We start from the raw sequence: 16,415 nt of genomic DNA, 5'->3' as shown, positions 1-16,415 counted from the left end.
TGGGACTAGTCTTAAACCTTGTCTGTAAAACCGGGGGTAAATGTTTTGGGCTACAGCAGAACAAAACGTGGCAATCATGTTATTCAGCATGATTTGAGAATGTTACAAGAGCATGTGCTTCAATGGAATGACACACAGCCGTTCAAAAGTTTTTATTTATTTATTTTTTACAAAATGAATACATTTATTCAGCAAAGACGCATTCAATTTGTGACATTAGATACTTAATGGCTCCTGAAAATTCAGCTTTGCCATCACAGGAATTAAATTACATTTTATTATATTAAAAAGTTATTTTATACTGTTAAGTCCTACTTTTTTAAGTAAAAATAAAATAAAATACTGTGTTGCTTTTTGGTTGCTTTTTTACATTTTTGTTTTAAGTTGATAGATTGCTGTCAATGTCATTTTTATATATTTTGTAAATTATTGTAAATATATTTTCCACTCTTGGAAGCTGTAGGGGATGAGTGCCCTTTATTTTGTAAATACTTTTTTCCATTAGATAGGGAGATAGGGAGGTATTTTTATTTTATTTTATTTTGATAGGGAATTTAGTTGTTCTTGCTAATAGTTTGTTTGTTGTTTTGGCCTTTCCTCACCCCTGAAGTTGTTCTTTCACTTTTGGTCCTGTAAATAAAAGTGTACAAAGGATATTTGATTGCCAATTCCAGTTTATGTTGTGGCTTCACCCAAGGCGGGGTCGAAACATAATTTGTAATAATATTTTACAGTATTTCTGTATTTAGGATCTAATAAATGCAACCTTGGTGAGTGTTAGAGACTTCTTGCAAAAACATTTTACAAAAAATCTTTTGAACAGTAGTGTATGTCTATCCATTAAGCTTAAATTGGTTTGACTTTACATTTGTGTCTACACATTTTTGTGTCTTTAGCTTTCGATACAGTGGATCATGGGATTCTCCTTCTCCTGTTTGAGTCAGCATTAGGGGGATTGTTTTAAAGTGGTTTTCATCATATTTTCAGGGGAGAACCATTGTGGTGGAAATATAGGGAGCTCTATTTCCTCCGCTCGTCCCATTGTTTCTGGGGTCCCTCAAGGTTTGTGTCTCGGCCCTGTCTTGTTTTCCTTATATATGCTTCCTCTGGGATTAATATTTCAAAAGTATGGTGTAGCATACCATTGTTATGCAGATGATACCCTGTTGTATTTTCCTTTGAAATCTAAAGACAACTCGAAATGGTCAGTTTTGCTTGACTGTCTGGACGAAATGAAGCTGTGGATGGCATCAAGCTTCAGCACCAAATACGGAGTGGTGATTTTTGGTCCATCAAAGCTAGCCTATCAGCTTTCACATCATTTGGGCCCTTTAGCCTCTAATGTTAATACTCAGGTGAGGAGCATTGGTGTGATTTTCGATTCCGAATTGAAATTCGATAAACAAATAAATGTTGTGGTAAAGGGCAGCTTTTTTCAATTGAGGGGTATTGCCAAATTGAAAGGCTTCCTGTCTTTTAAAGATATGGAAATTGTGATCCATGCATTCAATTCATCTAGATTGGATTACTGTAATTATCTTTATTGGGGTTGTATAAGAAGTTGCTTTCACGGCTGCAGCTGGTGCAGAATTGTGCGGACAGATTGTTGACGGGCACCAGGAAATGTCCCAGTATCTCTCCGGTGCTGGTTTCTCTGCACTGGCTCCCTGTTGAGTATAGGGTGCAATACAAGGTCCTTTTAATGGTTTACATGGGCTTGCCCCTATATATCTCATGTGTTACAGCATCATTTTGCTGCTAGACCCCTAAGATCCTCTCAGTTTTCTTTTAAACAAACCAAAATCTTGAATGAAAACATAGGGAGATCATGCCTTTGCGGTAGCAGCACCGCATCTTTGGAATAGTCTCCTTTTACACATTAAATCCTGTGATTCCATTGAGTGTTTTAAATCTAGGTTGAAGACCCATCTTATCTCTGCTGCTTTTTGCTGTTCTTAGTTACATGTGGTTTATTTAGTGCTTTGTTGTGATTTATGGTGTGTTTGTGTAAATGTTTTGTAAGGTTGGGTCTTTCAAGCATTTTGGTCAACTCATGTTTATTTTAAACATGCTTTATAAATAAAATGATTGATTGAGGGGTGCAAAAAAAAAACCTAAATAAATGGGGAGAAAGAGATCAGCATTTATCTGTTTATTTTCTTAATTTATATTTATTTAATTGTGTGTGTGTGTGTGTGTGTATATATATATATATATATATATATATATATATAGCTTACATTGCTTTCACAGAGGAAAACGGACAGACTGGATTATGGCAACACAATGCTGACATTGATTGAGCCACAGGCTGAACAATGAGATGGGAAAACCAACACCAAACATAACTGAAGATACTTTAATTAACTATTCATCTACAGCAGCTTTGATATCAGATCCGACCCGAGAAGAGTTGATGCCTAGAGTTGACGGGGTAAGAGGCATTGCAGGTGTTCCTTTGTAGAGTTTTGAGCCATTTCCTGTTTCCCTTTCCTGTCTGGTCTAACAGTATGTGCTAAACATTATGTAGAGTATCTACTTATTGCAGCTGATCACAGACACAATAATAAATCTACAAGAACTTTCACTGAAAAGACTTGCCCAAAAGAAAGAAAAAAACATTCATATAAGAGAAATGAACAGAATTACAAATATATGAAGTGGACCTCCCAAATCATCATTCAAAAAAATCCATTATAAACATTCAGCCTGAACATATCGCCCATAAAGATGCGTCAAATCGGCAGGTGTCAGTTAGGATGTGGCCTCAGCTATAATCTGACATTATGACATCACTGTGGATGGCTTTGTGTCCCATCAGTACCGAGAAGAGCATGCATTCTTATAGTGATAACACGCATATGTTCTACTCCTTTTGTCATTCAGCATCATTAAACATTGTGTCATTACTAAAAGCCCTACGAATCAAAACATTTACACATTATGCAGATCTAAATTCAGAAACATACTCTATGCAGGAACGCAAATGGTTGGCCAAGCCTGTGGTCTGGTTGAATATTGGAGATCAGAAAGAGTCACCTTCAAATGTCTGTGCCAATAAACCAGATGTGTTATTATTCAGGTAGCTATCTATAAACTTGTCAACAGTTGAACTAACTTTAACTTGCTCAGCAAGATTCTCTCCAAACTGTTGCTCCGCCATGGCTGACCTGAAAGCGAAAACTGACAGTAAAAGATAGTCTGTTATTGTCCGCTACAGCGTTGGCAAGCCACACATAGTTGGAACTTACGGTCTTTTACCATCCATAAAATTGAGCTTGCATAGCAATACTTGCTTCACATACTTGAGTAATTCAGGTCTAGTGATAGAGTGGCTTTCTTTGCACTTAACTACAATTTTTAAGACAGAAACAAACTACAAAAATAGATCTTTCCATTAAACATTCTTGTGTCTTTCTGCCAGAAAGCTCTTATTTGCATCTTGTTCCACATTCTTCCATTTCATAGTTGGTGCTTTTTGTCTTTTCTTCACTTCAAATTATTGAAAGGGCATCAAACTGTACTGTGTACTAGTTTCTCGTTTGTTTTAAACTTATGTGTTGGACTATCCCTTCATTACCCTTCCCCTTATTAACACACAGCTTTCATACGGCCACGAGATACCTTACTTCCTCTTTTCTGAAAGTATTAATAGACCAACAAGGAACAATCCAAAAACAGTGAATGTGTCACTTATTGCACAGGCAGTGTAAATCTAAGAACAAATTCAAGATGCCTCTGCGTCCACACAACCCCGTAATCATACAAACTCTTGTAAGCATCTACAACGAAACCCATCCAGTTTGTGTCTGTGGGTCGTGTGCATTAGCACAAACAGAGGCGTTTTACAGTATAATGACTTCTTAAGTATCTGCTCCCCACTCCCTCCATATTTAACCAGCAGTCCTCATGGGGAGCATGAAATGTCAGCTAAGTGGCTTTGAGTGAGAACAGGCCCCCCAATTGGCTTAGTGGGCCACAGAAATGGGCCTGGAGTCTCTAAAAGTGGATGGGAGGGGGCGTGGTCCACAGTTATGGGGATTGGTGGGTGGTCAGGTTTGGACCTTGAAGGCCAAGAGCTGCTCAGAGTGCATGTTGTTGAGGGAGCGCAGATCCGGAAGTTTGAGAAGCAGTTTAGTAAAGATGGCAATCTCGTTGGGGTGGTTCTTGGTGATCAAGGTGCGCAGAGCTCGTATCAGAGTTTCCTGAAGTGCCTCAACTGAGTTGACGTTCTCGAGGCCAGAACGGTCTATGGGGAACACAGCAGGGGAATTCATTTTACAAGTTTTTGTTGGAACGTTTATTCTTGTACTGTATAATCACCATGACCTTCCTGATATCACTTCTTGTTACTATGTGGTCCAAGTTTTGAGCTCAGTCAAGTTTCTTAATTTACAATTAAATGTATGTGTGATCTAATTGTAACTTTATCTTGAAATCGTGATCCTTAATTGCAAATATTTAATTTAAACCTTAAACTCCCATTTCAATTTGTCATTTCAACATCTTAGATACAAAACTATAAAGTATATGGTCTGAAAACGGTAACACAACAAGAAGTGATAAATACCTGCAGACACCAGCACTACGGCCGTGAAGAGGCTCATTTCCTCCTCGCTGAGGTTAAGAGCTTGCAGCTTCTCTGTGAAGTCAAACATTGAGTTGAGGTGATCTCCAGCCCCCAAAGACCGCAGAGCATCCACGCTATACTTCCTGCCACTCAGAAATGTAACAGTCCGCTCCTTCACATCGAACAGGGATGTAAAGCGTACCACCAGCACCTACAGACCAAACAGGAAACCTCAGGTCTTTTTACAGTTCAAATGAAACTTGCTATAGGACTCTGTTATGTCACAATTATTATTTTTATCAGATTAATTCAGCGCAGAGATTGTGTTGTGTTTTGTTCATACCTCAAAGGTGCCAGCCTTGAGCAGGCTGACCTGGTCATGTTGGGATAGATCTTTGAACCCTGGGATACGCTTTGCAAATTCCACCACCTCTCTGACAGCCGGGGTGAAGCTCATGGAGAACTCCTCCCAAATACTGTGACCCGACTTCTGAGGATCCACATAGGGTGATGTATTCATGGGGCAAACCTGTGAAATAGGATCATGAAATATATTTCATGAAAGAGTGTATATGAAAGAGTATTTGTATGGACTACAGAAATCTCGGTATTGTTATTTTGGTATTGGTACCCTGTGTAACTCACCAGGTGCATCCTGTTAACCCTTCCGAATGTTTGGACACCATAGCTGCCATTGGCATGAGTTTCATTGTCATTATGAGCTCTCGGAGAGAGGTTCTGCAGAGATGTTCCATCGGGGATGCTGTTAGGAAGTCTGACAGGACAGCTGCTCAGAGTACTGTAATGTCGGCTGGAGTCTTCAGTCCTCTGTGGAGCACAGCTCGACTGTGGCTTCTGTTCGCTCAATGAGGATGTATCGTTCTGGCGGTTCCAGACATCCTGGGTTTTCCCTGTGAAATAACTGTAATTGTTAGGGGCTTCAGAAGGCACACTGCCCTGCTCCTGATTGTACATGAAAGTCTCCTGCTGTGCCCTAGTAACAGTGCCGATGGCCTCCTCCTCCCCACTGTCAGTAGCACTGAAGGAGTCTGAGCTCTGGCTCGTATCCATGGTGATGAGCAGCTTGGGGTCAGGGCTGGTTTTGGATCGGTTGCTCCTGGGGGAGGTGGAGGAGGAACGAGAGGAATGGCCAGTGCTGTCCTCGGAATCTCCATCAGTGGCTGAAATCTGGTTGCTAAGAGGCAGGGGCTGATTGCCGTGGCTGTTGCTCATCATGTTGTTCATTGCGTTCTGCATCTCGAGCAGCATGCGCTGCTTCTCTCGTTTGGGAATCCGGCCAAAACGCACAGCTGAAGAGCAGACAGTGTCAGTTCATAGACTTTAACATACTGACACTTATACTTAGAGATAGACAGAGAGATAGATTATTGTTATTGATTATTATTGTTTCTAGCATGTTATATGTTTAGCAACAGTTCTTCTGACCCCTAACTGATGAAGTGTGTAGCTTTTAATTTCTTAAACAACATGTAGGAAGACATAGCATGGCCATATTCCAGGTTGACAAAGTCAAGATTAACATGAAGAATCATTTTCACACATGAATTGGTACCTCTGAGTACAGACCTTAAAATCATTCAAAGTCTTTGGGATGTGCTGGAGTAGACTTTACATTGTCAATACAAGATCTTGACCAAAAATGAATCCGCCTCTTGATGGAAATAACATCACAACATTTATTTCCATCAAGAGGTGCATCATTTTTTGGTTAAGATCTTGTATTGACATTGCAGGAGTCCAGCACTCTGTAAAGTCTCCTCCAGGACATCCCAAAGACTTTCAATGAATTTAAGGTCTGGACTAAGAGGTGCCAATTCATGAGTGAAAATGATTCTTCATGCTCCCTTCCTAACTATTCTTTCACAATTTGAGACTGATGAATCTTGGCTTTGTCATCCTAAAATATGGACATGATACATAGTCCTACATGGTTGTTTAAAAAATGTAAAGCTACACACTCCATCAGTCAGGGGTCAGAAGACCTGTTGCCAAACATATAACATGCTAGAAACATAATAATCACTGCAATAATGATACAATCATAGACTCTTAAGCATTTGCCTATTTAAATCCAAACAGCAATTTTTTTTTTTTTTGGCAGGGCAGTGTATCATCTAGCTACGTGCAAATAACATTTACTTTATCTATTTAACTTATTTATTCATTTGTCCTTTAAGGTTTAAACCCTGAGGTCACATATGTCGGCCAGTAACAGATTTTGTTGATTGGATCTAGGACACAATGTCAGCTGGAGCTCACCATCTCTGGACATGCCCACGAGCAAACATTTCTTAAAACGGCACTGCTGGCACCGGTTCCTGTTGATGCGCATAATGGGACAGCTTTCGTTCTTAAGGCACTTCTTATACTGAATGTTCTGCTGAATGCTCCTCCTGAAGAAACCCTACAGGTGGTAAAATGAAAGAGATAGAGAGAAATGTAAGGGTCACTGTGCCCACAGAGAGTAACAGGTGTCGAGCCTTGGAGTTGGTATGGAAAGCAGGTGTCCCTGTCAGGACTGATGACACTGTTCTGTCACAGAGCTTTGCTCTGATAGTTAAACAGGCTGCTGAGTAGCAGGCTTTCTGGTTATAAATAAAGCAAAGTGATATCTCCTTCAGGGAGATGCACAGGTAGATGTGACCCAGATAAGGCATGACAGCCATGCCACATCAACCCTATCTAAATCAACCACAGCGACACCAGGGACAATTTAACATGAAAACAGACAGTATAAAACCGCCTTCAATGAGAAGTATGCAAAACCGAACACACATGAGAGTGAAAAATACAGATTTCCACACCCCTTCTGAGCTTTTGACTTAAAAATACTCTGTACTTCAGAAATAACAAATGAAACCTCTAATGCTTATACGTTTACACTGAAATGTGGCTGTAGACTCACACTAACATTTTCTCACCTTACATCCCTCACAAGCATGAACGCCGTAGTGAAATCCTGACGCCACATCTCCACACACTTTACATAGCAGCACCAGACCGTTAATCTCTGCAGGAGCAGAAATACAGAGAGTCAAATGAAAAAGGCTCTGTGCTCAGTTTGGCTTTCTCCTTAGAACAACTGCTTTCAGTTTCCTCAAACAGCTAGAAGACCATTACTTCACGATGAAGCAAACAAGGGCAAATATAATGAATCGTGCAATGTTAAGTGACAAATATCAGATCATTACTGTCAATTATATAATTATTCTAGGTTTCACTTTATTTTGATGGTCCCTTTAACACAATCTGTTGACTATAAGTAACGTTGCCCCTTCATGTCTACTAACTCTCACTAGAGGGTTAGGGTTAAAATGTAGTTGCAAAGTTACTTATGGTCAGTAGAATGTCGGTTGTGGAGCATCACAATAAAGAGTCAGCATATATTAAGCAGTCAGTCTACTAATACTCTAATGAGAGTTTTGACATGTAGTTGCAAAGCTACTTATAGTCAACAGAATGTTCAAAAGGGAACATCAAAATAAAGTGTTACCTTATTCTATTCTAACAATAACAATACTTTTTTTCTTTTTCAATTCCATTTTGATAACAGATAACAACTCTGAGAAAGCAAAGCATGTTAATTAATTAATTAATAGTTCCTTAACTTTAAGACGACATATGTTGAATTCAATTTGTAGAAGATCATAATTATGGTAACACTTAAGTTTAGGGTCCAATTCTCACTATTAACTAATTGCTTATTGGCATGTATATTACTAGAATATTGGCTGTTGATTAGTACTTATAAAGCACATATTAATGCCTTATACTGCATGACCATATTCTACATTCCTTAATCCAACCCAATCCCTAAATTTAACAACTACCTTACTAACTATTAATAAGCAGTAATTAGGAGTTTATTGAGGTGAAAGTCGTAGTTAATAGTGAGAATTTGACCCTAATCTAAAGTGTGACTGATCATATTTAAATTAGTCAGTAAGAACATGTGATTGCAGCATAAAAACATTTCTGGTTCTCTTTAACTTAATTTTTATTTAGATCAGTCTCTCACTTGTAATGCCACTTTTGGTGGTGGAGGGTGATCGTGCCTTCCCTCCGCCGTGCCTCGGTGGGCGGGACTGAGAGGCCACAGGAAGGGCCTCGCCCTGTTGACCCTGCCCTGCGTGAGGCGGAGAGCAGGACTGATAGCTGCTGTTGGAGGAGTCACTGAGGCATGACTCTGGACTGGAGGCAGAGCTCGAGGAGCTAATGTAAGCTATTACCCCACCTGGTGGATGACACACAGAAGAGCAACAAAAGACAACTTCAGTTAGGAAAACTCAAATTATTTTTCTAGCTTCATTTAAAAAAATAAAATGTGGATCCTAATATGTGCATATATATTACGAAGCATATGAGTATGAGACATGGCTTAATGGTTGATTCTAGCTTTTACATCTATCTGTTGACAACTGTCTCTAAAAATATAAACATAGAGAGAGTATATGCAATCCATATATGTGGCTATTTACTAATGAAGATACAGATATTTTCTTTGTTCTTGTGTTTTATTTTGAGCTGCAAGTGTTCCTTTTGTCAGAAAGCGGACCAGGCTTTGTGTGCTCTTTCTGTATGGGTTGACCTGATTTCTGCTGTCCCACTCTCAATGGTTAGGTAACACCATTACATAATACCTTTTAGGGTGTAGGCTTTACCGACAAACAACTCAACTCAAATGTAATACTTAGCACAAACAAACATAGTCTGTTTTCAAATTCTAATATGGTCAATATGTCAATACTTACATGTACATACTAATTGCATGCTGGTGAGTCAAATTGTTTACATTATATTCAATATAAATAATTACATGCTAATAACCTCATCTCAGTATACTCTAATCTGAAATATATATTAATATATATATATATATATATATATATATATATATATATATAATAGTATATATTTATACTATATATGGATAAATAAATAGTATAAATGTATACTATAAATGGATAAATAAATACTATGTTTTTGTATACTAATATACACACACACACATATATATATATATATATATATATATATATATATATATATATATATATATATATATATATATATAATAGTATATATTTATACTATATATGGATAAATAAATAGTATAAATGTATACTATAAATGGATAAATAAATACTATGTTTTTGTATACTAATATACACACACACACACACACATATATATATATATATATATATATATATATATATATATATAAAGAGCAAAATGAACGGACGTCATCAGTATTGCAGTTTGAGCTTTTGGTCGACATGTTCTTAGCACCGCCCCCACGTGTACTCGGCATGTCTTGTTGGGAGTGTAAAAGCCAAAAAAGTGGGTCAGACCGCAGCCGCCTCACGTGTATCTGCAGCTGCAGACGCATCCATCCTGCCATGCAAATTATGCAACACTGTACGTCATGACTTCTCTCGACCAATCAGAGCAGACGCAAAGGACGCGTAAACACAGATGCACATGGATAGGCAGAGCGGTCCATGTGAGTTGGGAGACAGCAGTTCAATAGTAACCCACAATCTATGTCATAACAACACAAGCCTGACGCTTTTAACCTACTTAGAGTTTTCATGCTGCAAATAAAGTAATAAAAGCCCAATCAACACCTTAATGCACAATGCACATTCACAGCATCACGTGCAACTACATGCTTCGGTGTCATTTATTAAAATAAGAATGCACTGAAGGTATCACAGATTATTAAAGTCATATTCAAAAAGTAAAAACATACTGATCTTACCAGCCTTTGTGGATTCCATTTCCTCCGACAGCTTTGAGCCCGAGTCACCTGTGTGGTAGTGCCGTTTTTACACGGTTTACAGCAACTATCTAGTCGCTGGGAGATTCTGTAAACCGAGTTTCTCTCAAACGTTACCTATAGCATACACTACCTGAGAAACATTTCTAAATAAATAAACAAGATAATCTGGATATATCAGCTCCGTGTTGCTTTGGGGACGAAAATATCAGGTAACGTTACCTCCTAGAAAACTATAACTAAATACATGTATTAAGTTAGTAAATAATAACTGGACTCTTCTAGACCGGACAGCCAAGATACCAAATCCACACGATTTACGTCTAATAAAGAGAGACTATAATAGCTCGCTATGTCGACTCGAGTAGCTGTAGTTAAGAGTTGTGAATAAATCAAGGTTTAACGCAGAAAAGGACGCATGTAGAATGATCGAGCAAAACTGTGCTCTGTGCTCAGTGCTGCTGGCGCGTCTGCTGTCTTCACATCATGTGACCCACTTCACCGGCTCCTCCTCCTGCTGCATGAGTGTCATTATAACCCACTGACACACTTTCACTGCTCCTGCAGGGGCCTCCTGCGCACTCTCACCCCACACCCAAAGTGCCCTGATGACCTCAGCAAACACAAAACATCAAACTGACATTTTGACAGTTAGTAGCCTTGTGCTGTGCACCCCAAAGCTGAGATCTACGCCCCTGAGGAAGCCGAAAACGTAATGAGGATTATATGCAGTCAGGGCATTCAGTATGATAAGGCATTTGGTAGCCTATAATCCACACACACACTTGCTTGTGCACAATGAGAATAGTAAGTCAAAGTGGCAAAAAAACTTTAACAGTTATTTTTAGAAGATGTTTTTACATTAAATGTTCTCTCCAATTCTCATTACTACAAAATGGCATTTAAAGGTAGGGTAGGCAATGTCAGAGAGGCAAGCAATAGCAAGCTAGCTTTAATAGCATAAGATCCTACTCTCCCTTCACAGCGCTTGCCAAAGCCACTCCTCCTCCAAACAACATGAACGCTACACAGCAGATCTGCCGAGAGACGGCGTTAACACTAGAACTACTGGAATTCTATAACTACTATAATGGCCATAGTCATTCTGACAGCTCATACATTATTTGCATATAATTTCAATAAGCTATATCAAATCTAAGAATAAATGGATCTGTAATGTTAGGATAGGTAATAATAAACATCAGAACACTACATTTTAATTCTAATGTAGGCCCTATGTGAAAATGTATTAGTTAATCGACAACCACAGAACAGCTATTGTAATTACATACAAAGTCAAAAGTGATACATTTTCTATTATTTTCTTTGTAAAATGAAAATAAATGTATTCATCCTTGGATATTAGAATACAATAACTTACAAAAACATCACCAATATGCATTACATTTTTTTAAAACAGTCAAAATGACTGCCTTCGTAGTTCTAGTGTTAAATTACCTCATGTCTCAAAGCACATAACATTACAATAATAATGAACGTAAACAACTTACAGAGCTATGACTTATACCACCTGACTGCTGCAGATTCATTTCGGCATTGTTAGTGTTGACATAGAAATGTATCCGAGTCTGTGGACATGAACATCTCAGGGTAGAACGGGTTGCCATCTTGTAATCACAGTTACAACATGGCATGAACATAAGCTTGTTGCTTTGGTTCTGGAGGAACTGTAAAAGGTGGGTGCTGTTTGTTTTTTGGCACTTGACTGTCTGTCTACAACTCTGCATAGCCTTAAGGAACGTGCTGATGACGTGTGATGTCTGTGCGAGCAGGGTGCGCTGAGGTATGGAAATACAATTGACAGGACATCGTATCATTGCATTCAGACCGAATGCAATGATTGGACAAAGAAGATATACATGTACATGTTTTCATATTTAGACCACTTCTATTATTTATTGCTGAGTATGTGAAGAGAGTTTCAACCAGTATAACAAAAAGTGTTTATAATTGCCTACCCTGCCTTTAAATTGTGGAACTTTTAATACTTTGTGGTAGTATTTGTTGTAATGTTTTTAATAAATGTAAAGGGTGCAGTGCAGTAGATGCATGAAGCAGAATGATCAATGAATCCAGAGACTTTAATAAATGGAGAAAGTAATCGAACATAACACATAGCCTACAGTCCAAAACCTCTAACGACAAACCCTGAACTAAGGAAACTGAGGGCTTAAATACACTTAGAATGATAATCAAAGAAGCAGGGAACAGGTGTGCACTAATCAGAATCCATAACAAATGAGAACTCTGGCAAAGACTGGTTATGTTCACACTGTCAGTCCAAATCCGAGTATTTGTGTATCCGATTGGAATCTGATCTAAATTATTGACTGTCTTTCGCAACTGGTTGGATCTATTTGTGTGTCCCGTGGTGTCAGAATGTCTGCATTGGTTTCTATTGCTTTAGTAGGCATATGCAAAAAACAACAACAGCAACATGTAGGGGTTTGCAATGCAGATGTTTTCTTATTTACAACATGAAAATAGCTGCCGCGACTACTAGGCTGATGCAGCTGCAGAAAGGTATGAGGCTGGTATGAATTCTGTGCTGTCGTCTCCGCCGGTCTCAAAATGTAAGGTCTCCATTATTATATTGTAATGTTCTGCTTGACCCGCAACAACACAACCTTGTTTCTAAAGTGACTTTCAGCATGTTTCCTATAGCAACATATGATTTACATTTTAAGTGGCGTGAGAAAGTGAAATCCAAATACTGTGGTCAGACTGAAATGGATTTCCATAACATTGTAAAAATGTCACTTTAGCTGGGTCCCAATGTGAAGGCTGCATCCTTCGAAGGACTGAAGACTTCAAGGATGCAGCCTATGCGTTCTCCGAAGGACGTACCATAGCCTCCGTGGGATTTCCTAATTGCGCAGCCAGGTGTTCTATGCTATGGAGCCAGAATTGGCTATTGTCATTTTTATGTTTTATATTTTACTGGAGGACATGGTATTAAGGATGTTTCAGGTCATACTTTCGGCTTAGCCGAAGATTCGAATGTTCATCTTACCTTGATGCGATTTTGTAGTGTATTCTTTTTATTATGCACATAAATGGACCATGGTAAATATATTTACACAGGTTTTTAACCCCATTTGAATATAAAACCCAGTTGAATATAAAAAGTCCATTGCGAATGTTACTCCCGCTCGTCATCGGCAGCTGTCAGTTACTGTTGCTAGGCGACAAGAACAATCCTCCGTAGGCTAGACCGGTCCGAGCGCTTCAGATGCGCCCTTTGAAATGGGACGGAGCTGTAGTTAGCAACAATTTGTTAATATTGTGACAATAGGCCTACATTTTGTTACTTTAATTTTCAAAATAACCAGTGGTGGTATGTAAGGAACTACATACTTCGTTAATACTCGAAGTAATTTTCCCACACGGGACAGCAGCACTACAAAATTGTTATTTTACAATATGCATTGTTTTACATTAAACTACACAAAAGTATATAGTTTAAATGCATCAACCTTGAAAATATTCAGAAGTAAAATGCAACATGCAGTAATATAAATGCAAAACATCATAAAAACCCTGACAAGGTTTTTTTTTTTTTCCTGCAGAATTCCTTTACTTTTACTCTTGATACCTTAAGTACATTGGAGTATGCAAGATAATGAAATAAATAAATAAATAGCTTAACTAAGGTTTAAAATATATGACTAGTAGTTTTTCGCCAATGCGGTATTAGTGGTTATTAAAAGTACTTTAGTGTAATAAAGTATCTCAATATTTATTCCATGAGTCAGCCCTGCAAACCTGTTGGTAGACAACTTTGTGGATAGTGGAAATATGCAGTCAAACACTCTGGAGACCATCCCAGATGATGTCCCACCAGCAGGAGGCCTTATCAGGGTCTCTATTGTGGAGCCCATCCCGGTCCCACACCAGGGTCTCCCACTCAGCTGAATAAAAGTCTACATCATTTTTCTTATTTTATGTACTGTAAATTTAAATGTTTATGTTGATTTTGATATGTTTAACCTATGTTGTAAATAGTTGGGGGAAAAAAAGGTATAGAAGAATTTGTTTCATGTAGAAATTATGACTGTCATTACAAAAATAAACAATGTCCAGAGCAATAAATTATCTTTTATTTACACATTTAAAGTTGCATAAAAATAAATAAATAAATGTACAGATTTTTTTCCTTTTAAAAAATATAGGTGAAAAAAAGTTAAACAAGATTATATATATATATATTTCTCAATAATTCTTTCAAGAAGAGAAAACAGCCTGTCTATCCTCTCCCTACTCTCCAGTGCTCTCCTCGCCTCTGCAGTCCCATGTCTTCTCTAATCAAGTCCAAAAACTCGTCCTCTCTGTCTCGCCTTCTTCGTGGTGATGGTGCTGCTCCTGGTTCCTCCGCTTCTTGGTCACACACTGCTGAACTCGGCCCTGGTCTGTCCTCGGGGATTGAGGCAATGAGGACAGGGGTTTGGTGCAATGCCTCTGTCCCAACACCTCATCCATGAGGACAAAACCAGGGCTGGGCAAGTTTCAGCAGTGGGTTTCCCACTCACACCCTCTCCTGTCCCAGGACACATGCAATCCTAAGGCAGAGCAAATTAACCATGGCTTGTTAACAACAATCTTAAGTGCATTGTTAACACTGCAAAATATGACACATCAAGACATGCAAAATATACTTAATATTTCTGTATACTCAAATTTGGTTAAAAACATATAGCTTGAATGACAGCACTACAAAAACACATAAAAGTGAAACCCCATTGCCTTATCTACTGCTTTTCTTATTGTTTTAGGCTTTATAGGGTGAGTGATATTTCTTATAATACACAAGTGAGATAGACTAGTGCAAATATTACAAATAGGTTGTTAAACTAATAACGTTATTACCACAAGTTTTGCCTAAAACTACCTGACAAATGAAGCCATGCAATGGTGACGAAGGAGTTAAGATGAAGTTTATAATAAACTTTAACTCTGGTTTCGCTAGCTATTTGAGTAAATGAAACCATAATACTTACATTTAAATGTGAATTTGCTGTCCACCACCGATCTCTAGTCTCGGCCGCCTTTAAAAATAAATAAATAAATGCTGTCGTCAACGGCGCGCAATGACTTATAGAATAGGGTAGGATCAGGGTAGGATAGGCCTCTAAAAGTGTCCATTTATGTATCCTTCCTTTCACGGGGAAACGAAGAGCGCATTTGTCGTTGCTTTTGAATCAGGGTAGCCTTCGTCGCGGCGCGATGACGCAACCGTCCTTCGAATACGGCCTTCGGAGGATGCAGAATTGAATTGGGACAGCCTTCATCGCGCCATGGTGACGCAATCGACCTTCAAATGCGACCTTCCAAGGATGCAGCCTTTGAATTGGGACGTCCTTCGTCGCGCAGCTGTGACGCAATCGGCCTTCAAATGCGGCCAATCGGCTTTCAAATACGACCTTCGGAGGATGCAGCCTTCACATTGGAACACAGCTTATGAGTGATTTTTTGCTATTCACACTTACACTCACCTAAAGGATTATTAGGAACACCTGTTCAATTTCTCATTAATGCAATTATCTAATCAACCAATCACATGGCAGTTGCTTCAATGCATTTAGGGGTTCGGTCCTGGTCAAGACAATCTCCTGAACTCCAAACTGAATGCCAGAATGGGAAAGAAAGGTGATTTAAGCAATTTTGAGCGTGGCATGGTTGTTGGTGCCAGACGGGCCGGTCTGAGTATGCCATTGAACGCTTAAATAGAGTCCTGAAGAGACGGTTTGTGTGTCTTAACTACTTGCGAGTACAACCTAAGGTGGCATGCAACATAATCCTTACCTGTATTGTTTTGCATAACATCGCCACCAGGCGTCATGTCCCTCTTGATGACAATTTTGATGAACCTGAGCCTGATGTAGAACCAGAACAGCCGTATTACAATGTTCTCACCTAATGAAGGACACACTGGACATGCAATTAGAGATGCAATTGTGAGAAATTACTTTTAACTAGGCTACTGAATGACTGAGTATATTTGTTGTTTTCATTGCCATTAAA

General features: G+C 38.7%; 1 protein-coding gene across 1 annotated transcript; it reads right to left on the bottom strand.

Annotated features, from left to right (window-relative positions):
- Positions 1-2,137: 2,137 nt before the first annotated feature.
- Positions 2,138-10,862, bottom strand: nr1d2b (nuclear receptor subfamily 1, group D, member 2b). The gene is made up of 8 exons (XM_082185522.1): positions 10,356-10,862; positions 8,610-8,825; positions 7,513-7,601; positions 6,851-6,995; positions 5,216-5,880; positions 4,914-5,099; positions 4,571-4,781; positions 2,138-4,249 (listed from the first exon to the last, which is right to left on the bottom strand). The coding sequence occupies exons 1-8, from the start codon at positions 10,372-10,374 to the stop codon at positions 4,053-4,055; spliced, it is 1,728 nt and encodes a 575-aa protein (XP_082041648.1). The 5' UTR covers positions 10,375-10,862; the 3' UTR covers positions 2,138-4,052.
- Positions 10,863-16,415: the final 5,553 nt, after the last annotated feature.

Source organism: Leuciscus leuciscus (assembly GCF_965113295.1).
Source record: "Leuciscus leuciscus genome assembly, chromosome: 12".
Lineage (NCBI taxonomy): Eukaryota > Metazoa > Chordata > Actinopteri > Cypriniformes > Leuciscidae > Leuciscus > Leuciscus leuciscus.
The sequence above is the reverse complement of the archived record's forward strand: the minus strand, read 5'-3'. Positions and strand labels throughout refer to the sequence as shown.

Coding starts and splice junctions, on each gene's coding strand:
- nr1d2b (XM_082185522.1), bottom strand. Junction 4,782..4,913: donor TCAAGGCTGGCACCTTTGAG/GTATGAACAAAA, acceptor TTTGGTCTGTAG/GTGCTGGTGGTACGCTTTAC. Junction 4,250..4,570: donor CGTAGTGCTGGTGTCTGCAG/GTATTTATCACT, acceptor TGTTCCCCATAG/ACCGTTCTGGCCTCGAGAAC.